The 9,453-nt window shown below is 44.9% G+C and overlaps 1 protein-coding gene across 1 annotated transcript; it reads right to left on the reverse strand.

The window, feature by feature from the left end:
* Positions 1-2,751: 2,751 nt before the first annotated feature.
* On the reverse strand, positions 2,752-5,561 carry rxfp3.2b (relaxin family peptide receptor 3.2b). Its single transcript, XM_037468594.2, has one exon. The coding sequence runs from the start codon at positions 5,039-5,041 to the stop codon at positions 3,839-3,841; it is 1,203 nt and encodes a 400-aa protein (XP_037324491.1). The 5' UTR covers positions 5,042-5,561; the 3' UTR covers positions 2,752-3,838.
* Positions 5,562-9,453: the final 3,892 nt, after the last annotated feature.

The following is a 9,453-nucleotide window of genomic DNA, read 5'->3' on the forward strand; positions in this document are numbered from 1 at the left end:
AGAAGACTTCCAGTGTAATGATGAATATCATTAAATCTGATTAGTTTTCCTGATAAACACACCGTACATTTCCAGTCTACATTTAAGATTACATGCAGGCATATTACTGTGCCATGGACGCTTATCGGAGGGTCGCAGAGGTGATGGAGCCAGTCCGTGTTAGCCCTTAGCACTCATTAAGCCTTCTAACAGGCAGTGATAAGCATTCTGTTGCTATGAGAGAGTAAATTGAATCCCACGATGGGCTTTTGAAGATATGACGGAGAAGTAGTGGAGCCACTCGGAGATGAGTTCATTGAAAATCTTCAGATCCACATGCGAAAAATGACAACTACTCCTGCATAGTGAGTGAGTGAGGTGCCGCTTTGAAGGACTGGATAGTCAAGAGAAGTAAAGACGTGAGGATTTTATTTATTCATCACGAATCTCATTAAAGGGAGCTGATATAGGATTATATTTTAAGAGGGCTATTGTTTGTTTAATAAGATAAGAGAAGTTGATTACAATAAGGCACGAAGAAATAGGAAAAGACTGATGAAAGAGAGGAGGGAGAACAACTTTTAATGAATGGACACTGATTTTTGGTCTCACTTGTTTTTACCGACAGCCTCGTTGTGCTCTGCTTTCTGATTAGCTCATTTTTCTGCACATCCCCTCAATATATTTTACCCAAAGCTTATTTTCATATTGTCCTACTTTTTCACCCTGACCTTTCTTTTCAATCACCTCTTAATGGTGGTCTACTTAATGTTAATTGTAGATGAAAGGAGCTGTACAACTCCTCTTGGCCCTCAACGAGGCCCCCCCCCCCCCAGTCTGCAGCATGACCCGTATAGATGATAAACCCAGCCGCATGGGGTCTCCTTTGCGTCAGGACCTTTTGATGGAAGCTACGTGACATTTGCACACTATGAATCCGAGTTGCTTCTAAATAACCTCAACCCGGGTCTGTGAAAACACTAACAAGGGAAACATCAGTATTCTAGTGATGGATGGATGGATGGATGGTGAAGCGTCGTGGGGCTCTGGTCGAAAGGCGAAGGCTGTCGTGCAATCCTTCTGTTCTAACACTTTCGGTGCCTGGGCCCACGCCTGGATGAGTATTGATCAAACAGCCCGACATGAAAGGTAGATAGTTGAGTACCTGTTGATAAATCTATGAAGCTTACTGTTAAAACCTCCAGGCGCTTTTCCGCCAGGGGAGATTTGGTTCTAATCCGAAAACTTTGTTAAGAGAAAGACACATTTGACAGCTTTAGAATTGAAGTGTGAGATTTTTTTTTCTAATCGGGCTAACAGCTGGAAGAAGAACAAGATATGAACCTGGATGTGGGTGTTTTCTGAAAGAAAATCACTCACACAAAGCATGAGTGATAATATAAGATGACGTTTGCATGAAATAAGAACTCACAGTATTTCCCTGTGAGGTGTCAGTCCTCCAGCTGCCCTGTTTATTGTTGGTTTATTGGTTTCGAGGTGTTTCCTCCATTTATTCTTAGCTGTCGACTGGGTGTCGTCATAATTTAATTAAAAAAAATAAATCAGCTTTTGTCTGCTGAACCGTTCTCCTGGACACGACACTTGTTCATTTTCATTTCATAAGCTTTTCACGACGAGGTTTCATCACGGCCACTTGGCTGTTGGCCAGAGGGCCTACTAGTTGCTGCTGGACACTGAGATGCACACAACGAAGGTATGTTTGGTTACAAATGTGAGCGATTGAAAACAATGGACCGGGGGGTGATAAAACCCCTCGGTTTCCGATGCCAGCGGCTTTTCGTTGATAATCAGCTTTGCTCATTGTTCACATGAGCACAAAGTCGATCGTTCGCCCTCCTCCCATTGTTAGTGAGTGTATCGACCTGCACGCACAGCGGGCTACCTACTGTCTGTTCTATTTCATTTTTACTTTTGAACAAAAATAGGATCTATTTCGACATAGTCTAATACTAATATCAGCCTGATTTTCATCCGAAATTGTGCAGAAAAATTGGAATTTCATCGTGTGCGTTTTGAACGGGGAGGGACCTAAAGTCGTGACCTGCGCATGCTGTGATGACACAGTCAACTTGTAGTTGTTTGCTTTCTCAGCGCTTTAAGCGCTGATGAATGCTACCGGCCTATTGAGAGCCGTGAGGGTGCAATTGGTATACTGTGCTTTTAAATCAAATATAAGATAATATAGTCATTAAGTAGTCCTGCGTAAAGCAAATTCACAGGATTTAAAGCAGCGCAGGTCAAAGTGCAAACAGAGACATGTGGTCAAAGAATACAAGAACGAAACAAGTAAATAAGCAGTAGTGAATAAAAAACATGAATTCACAATATCTGAAATGAGAAAAGTATACAGACAGAATGACCACTGTGACTACTTGCTCAGTGTGTTTATATTGCACAGGTTTCAAGGGGTTCTGAGTTTTTTGCGGTCCACTGGAGGCAGAGCTGGTTTTACAGTCTGACAACAGCAGGAAGGAAGGAGCTGTACGGAGAAGCCCAGGAGACAAGCCCTCCTGTCTCCTACCACCTCTACCGTGTCCAGAGGACCCCCCCTGGCACACGGCCTTCTTCCTGTCAGCTGTCGAGATGCTGCTTCACCAGCGGACTGCTCCGTAAAAGATGGCTGATGCCAACACAGAGTTAAAAAGGTGCTTTTTAGAATTTAATGTTTTACCTTTTTTGATTTCATACCAATTCTTTAAATGAGCAAAAATAAATTAACAAATCCAGGAGCTTTCGTGGGGCTCGGGTTGTCTGCGTGTCTGGGGCATTTCAAACTAAATAAATATCCTAGTTTACCAAGTTTACATGTTAAGGGTTTTGATTCAAATATGATTCTCCGAGAGGATTAAGAAATGCTTTTCTCTCCATCTAATACCAATCACAGTTATCTCTTCTCTCCTTCGCTCATAGATTATTTGTGCAAGGCAGCGTACAGAAAGGTGTTGGTCAAATACATAATGAGAATCTGAAAAATAATAAATAAGAGAAGAGGGGAGAGGGTCTCTGTCTATTATCTGACACCCTTCTTTTAATTGATTCATTACATTGAAACAGCAAAGCAACACATCATCATAACAGATTGTAAATGACAGAAAAGGAGGAGACATCACATTCACAGAAGATACTATCATCGTGTCATCGTGTACTCGGTTACTAGCTTGTTTGGAATTTAATTTAACAAAGAAGCAAAGGCTGGTGTGGACGGACTGTCCTTGAAGAAACACATATGTTTGTATAAATGGCCTAGTTTGAATATTCAGCCGTAATGATTCACCCTGTTGCAGATGTATCCTCCATGTGTGCGTGGGAGTAATAGTAAGCATAAACGTTTCTACTGGTGCGCATACATTACAGTCTAAGTGCTCAGTGTGGGACCCGTGCATCACACACAATGGTGTGAATCTAATTTGAATTCCCTTAACTCAATCAAGGACAGTGTTCATCTCACTAACAATAGTGATTAACTATTACCGAAAAACCTCTAAAACATGTACACCATAGAATAAACAAAAACACATCTACCTGCCAGAACACTAGGAAGCCCCCCACATGTCATACTCGTATGCTCCATCCTCCTTGAAAACATCTTCACGGTCACAATGCATTCTAGTAAATCCTCTATCCACTCCCAGTGGGGAAGCTTGATGAGCAAACTTCTCATTGGTTATGAGTGTAGCGGAGGGTTGATCGTAGGCTCATGAATTGAGGTTGAGCTCATCAAAGTCCTTTGCAGTGAAAGCGGGACACGTCCCACTGGGTAGTCCTCTAAGACCGGAACACCAGAACAAAGTTGTTGACAGCTTGTTTTTTTCGCCCTGCGAGTCCTTCAGCGGCCCAGTCAGGCGTCCACTGGGACCAGCGCCAGGACGGGCGGCGCCTCGGCCACTTTGGCCCCGCGACGCAGCAGGCGAGTCAGGCTCCTGAAGGAGGGCGTGGCGCGGAGGAGAAGCTCCTTGAGCCCCGCCCGGAACTCCTTGCGAATCAGGCAGTAGAGCACGGGGTTGAGGCAGCTGTTGGTGTGGGCCAAGCACACGGTCAGCGGGAAGGCGTAGGCCTGCGCGTTGTAGAAGGCCTTGCTGAAAGGCACCAGGTCGAACTTTATGAGCACGCCCCACAGCGTCAGCGCCTGGTTGGGCAGCCAGCACAGAAAGAACGACAGCACCACGATGACGATGGATCGGGTCACCTTGGAGCGGCGCTTCTGCCGGCCCCGCTCGACCTCCGGGCCCCCGGCGTCGGCCATGCGCCGGCCGAGGATGAAGCGCGCCAGCAGCAGGTAGCAGGCGGTGATTATGATCAGAGGGATGAGGAAGCCCAGCAGGACCTTTTGCAGCTGGTAGAGACCCAGAAGGAGCTGGGGGTCCCAGCTGCCGGAGTCCGTGAAGCGCACCAGGCAGAGCTCCTGATCCGACACCTGCACGCTGGTGGAGTAGACGGCGTGCGGCAAAGTGGCCAGCAGGGAGACGGCCCAGATGCCCAGGCTCGTCCACTTGGCCCTGGTGGCCGCCGCCCGCCGGCTGTGCATCTTCAGGGCGGAGGCGACGGTGTAGTAGCGCGCCACGCTCATGGCGGTCAGGAAGAACACGCTGGCGTACATGTTCATGGCGGTGACGGAGCTGACGATCTTGCACATCACGCTGCCGAACGGCCAGCGGAAGTCCAGCGCCGTGTCCACCGCCCAGAAGGGCAGAGTCAGGACGAACTGGAGGTCGGTGGCGGCCAGCCCCATCACGAAGCAGTTGATGGACGACTGCTTCTGCCTGTAACGCGAGTGCAGCAGGTAGAGAGCCAGCGAGTTGCCCACCAGCCCGAGGGCACAGACGGTGGAGTAGACACAGGCTATGGTCACGCGCACCGCCAGATTGGCGCCGTCGCCTTGGAATTCCACGATGGACTCCCTGGTGAGGAGCTGCAGCCAGCAGTGCAGCGACAGGTTGGCGGTGGAGCCGCCGCCGCCGCCGCTGCAGTTTCCGGCGTTTTCCTCCCGTGGGATCCGCGGCTCTGGAGCCAGTGTTTGAACTCCAGTCTCATTCAGCTGCATGGCTGCTCTCTCTCTGTCCCTCCGGCTCTCACGTCGACTTGGACGTCAAAGTTTGACAGACACGAGATAAAAGTGGCGCTACAGATGTTTTTAGATGGGAGCGTTGTGAGCATTTTGCTGGAGCATCCGTGTCGTCGGGTCGTCTCTCGGTGCGCCGCAGATTCCTCTGCCACGAGGATCCCGTTCTCCTCCTCGCCACGACGACTCGCGGCTGTGCGCGCCACGCTCCGTTTATAGGTGCCACGTGAACGCGCGCGGCTCGGTCGCGCGGTCGGCGCTCATCACCTCCAGATGAATAGACCATCAAGTGTCCCAGCAAGTCCGTGTTTCCTTCCAGATGTTTGTGCCGCGCCGCATTTAAGTTGCGACGTTTGACGAAAAAAACTATTGTGCGCGTAAAATATGCGGAGATTTGGAGAGGACGCCTGCGTGCGCTTTGTTCTAACAGCAGATGGTCACGCTGCGATTGCGGTGTGTTACTCACACCGGAAGGCAGGAGACAGGAGAAGGAAATGTTGAAGGGTTGAAAAGACTGAGAAGATGACGCGCGTGAACCTTTTGTTAAAGAATAACTTCTTTGAATGATCACGATGCATTTGCAGTGTTCAATATGGTGAATGTTGTTGCCAATACATTGCAAATGGTCCTTAACACATGAAAAAAAGTTTGTTTGTGAATTTTTTGGCAATACATGTTTTTATCTTTTTAAATATGCCTTTCATTATAAATACTAAAAAGACACTTGTTTTTATTTTACAGCTTTAATAGATAAAAAGTAATCAACTGAAGTTCTGAGTTCTAAATGTTGGCGAATATATAGCTCAACGGTTTGTTGGGGGAGTTATAGATGGGGAGAAGGAGCAGCATTTGTGAGAACAAAGCGGTGATACATTAGTTCATTATTGTTTCAGAAGGTCACATGAGGCTCCACAAAAAAAACATTATTTTCGTCAAAACATGGTGAAAATGTATTTCTAATGGCTGTTGACATTGATTCCAATTAATACAAAGAGGTGGGCGGCAAGGTAATTGTATTTGTAGTGCACATTTCAACAAGGTGATTCAAAGTGCATAAAACATCCAAACATAAGCCAAAGACATTTAAAAACAGTTAAGAACATTGATTTAGACATAAGAGAAACAGAAAATTATAAGATATAAAACAGACAACATAAAAATTTGCAATGTAGTTTAAGATTACCAAAAATTCAGAAATGCAGAATTGGTAAATGAAAGGCAGCAATGTGGATTTAAAGGAGCTGAGGGACTCAGCAGACCTTCTGATAGACCAGATGCCTTCTATAAAATCCTTCGACTCTGACATTCCAGCAAAACTAAACAAGAATATTGAACTTAGCTTTATTTGATTTACAGATGTCTGGTCTGGGCACTTTTGCACAAACTTAATACGATTAAGATGATGTAAGGAATCAGTTTCATTTTTTGCTTTCCCTTTAGTCACTAAAGAAGTGCAGTTTTCTGTCCATCCAGATTGCAATAATATGCCTCCTTTACCTCGTCATGTGCTACAAAATCACTTCACTTCTTCCAGCTGGCAAGTATTACTGTTGCATCATCCTGTTACCTTAAGTTTTTTGGAGTCTCTTCTCTTCTCCCTAAGTATTCCCTCCCAGTACATTTCAGAGCAAATTAGAAAGACATGAGAGGATGAGAAAAAATTCATCTTTACCATTTTAATCCATTGTGACCCAGTTCCTGACACTTGAACAACCCTTAAACCTCCAAATACCGGAGCGCTGACAGTGTGCCTTAATGTTCTCGGCGTTTAAATCAAAGCATGAGGCCAAGCCGCCTGCTTACTAAGCAGCTTACATTGCACACCGAACCAGCTCTCAGAGACCCCAAGTAATCACGTAAGTGATCCAAAAGGGGAGACAGCCTTCAGTTGTGATGGAGAGTCTGTCAATATGTTCTCCTTTTGTCCCCTTCTTTTGTGTTATTAAGTCTTCGCATTGTAACCTGCAGTTCAATTAGGCTCAAAGGGCTTTCCTAATTACTTCTGCCAATTTTGCTAACTGGAAAATGATGGACCGCTCTGGTGACTCAGAATTAACCCTTCATTTACCCGTTCATGAATTGAAAATACACAGACGAAGGGTTAAAGTTACGACACAGAAACAGGGACAATTCCCAGATTGGACAACACTGTGGTAGCGACCTGTCAATCACAGTGTAGCCACGCCCCAATGAATAGCTCGTTTCTTTGTCTATTTTAACCCAAGTGTGACCATCATTTACTAATCATGCTGTAAAAAACTAGTTTTTTGGGACCATGGACACACATCAACTCAGTTAGCTGCAGTGATAAATCAAACGTGATGGTTATTTTCTCGTAGACTTGTAATCAACCTGATTTATAAGGTCCAGGTTGAAAATCAATGGAGTCAAAAGGAACAACGCCTGGGGATTGTACCTTGTGCCAAGATCAACATGGCGGCAGTCGGGCTCATCATCAGAGCCCTGGTCCCCCACTGAGGGACTCTGTGATCCCGACTTCCTACCGGTCACTCCCCTGCACATCCCCTCATAATTATTATGTAAATACACTCGACACTTTCACATGCACTCTGTTGGCCTCATTTTCATTTTAAATTATTCTCTATTCTTTTGTCAATTTAATTGAACATTTAATTGTAAATTGTAAAACATTATTTTTCATCCATATTTCTTGCACTGTGTAAATCTTATCGTCCAATGCATTCACCATGAGCAATTCCTTGTACTTGTCTAATGTTGCGGCGAGCAAACCGTGACACATGTATGACATAACCTGTTGCGTTTCGTGACTGATACCATCGGACTGAACCCTGTCTCACTGACCCCCAAGAGGACGTGTCTTTGTTCTTTGTCCTACATGGTAGAATCATTAAAACAATTGGATTGACACGTTTTGATGTTTATTTGCTTGGGAGTGCAGAACGTCTGCTTGAAGGAATGAGCGCTTTTGTTGTCCCAGCAGGAGGGGGGGGGGTGTGGATAGTACCAACAGCAGGATGACATATCTTTTTGAAGGAGTAGAAAATATCCGGCTGGAGCCTTTGGCTGCCAGCTCACAACAGCTGGCCAGTGGCTCAAAGTCATCAACACCCTGAGAACAGTTACTAATCCAGGGAGGACGGGGAGAGCAGTCTCAAATCTGCTAATATTTAACGGATTCAGCTCTGCTGTGAGACACTCTGTGGATTCAGAGTAGCGGACCTCCCTTCAACTCTTTGAGCTCGTCAGTAGAGGTCGCGCCGACATTTGTACGTTCAGCGGTTCTTGAGCCCCAAAGCGAAGGGCGCATGGCGAGGCTTTCTGAGGTTTAGAGCCAAGGGCGAAGAAACTCCTCAAACGCTAGTCAGCTTTCTGCAGGACTTATTTTATCATTCTTAACAGGGGAAAGCTGTAAATATCGTTAAATGACCCGATTTCAAAATGCTTCCAATTCACAGCAATGTTTGTGTTACTCAGTAAACACTCAATGTCAGTTCAAAGTCAGTTTGATATTTTTTATAAAAGATATAAAATGAAATTCTTGGCTGCTGCTTTTGACGGCCTGTCGTCAGGGCGAGTCTCCTACGCACCGTTTAACAACAAGAGCGACCACCGGCAGTGTCCTTCCAAGAAGACCCGACCTGAACTCGGTACGAGAGAAGAAACTTCGAGGTGAAACAGCTGGACCCGGATCAGCGTGACCTCACGACCAGACAACGAAACCGGCATAAAAGGGAAGCCGCACACATTGACGCTTCTGTAGATTTCTACACCCGGGATGTTTAGCTAGCTAGTTAGCTACAAGCTAACGCCGTATATTCGCGCATATATTGTTTTATATATATTATTATATATTTATATGCATTGATATACTGAGTAGTTTGAATAAGATATTCCTATTATGTTAAACTGTTGGAACACATGTTAAATATTTAACTGCAAAGTAATGATGCGTGTTTAATACCCTTTTTTGCGTTGAATCATACTGAGATATTTATTTATTTTTTGGCTGGCCCTACCAAAAAAGAAAAATCCACCAGCTGCCACTGACTGAAAGTCAAGTTTAAACTGAAAGAATGCCCAAACAAGGCAGATTAGAAATTTGCAGCTTCTATAAAGATTTTCTTTATTGTTTCTGATTGCGGGTGAAGATGTGGCACCTGCGCAACTACTTAATTGGTTGATATGCTTGGAATTCTCCCCTTAAATCCCCCTGATTAATTCATGCTGCGACAAAATGTTATATTAAATTCACACAATTACTAATACTTGTTGTAAACAGATTATATTAACCAACTAGCGTTTATTGGAAGCATACTTGCAAAGATGAATTTAATATAGTCAACTTGTTTCTGGGTAAAAAGTAAATTTCATTCAAGGACTATTATAATTAGACATTAATATATGATAGGGCA

The sequence above is a fragment of the Pungitius pungitius genome, chromosome 7, assembly GCF_949316345.1.
Source record: "Pungitius pungitius chromosome 7, fPunPun2.1, whole genome shotgun sequence".
Lineage (NCBI taxonomy): Eukaryota > Metazoa > Chordata > Actinopteri > Perciformes > Gasterosteidae > Pungitius > Pungitius pungitius.

What these genes read in the sequence shown, in the direction of transcription:
- rxfp3.2b (XM_037468594.2), bottom strand. Translation starts at nt 5,041, where the DNA reads ATGCAGCTGAATGAGACTGGAGTTCAAACACTGGCTCCAGAGCCGCGG.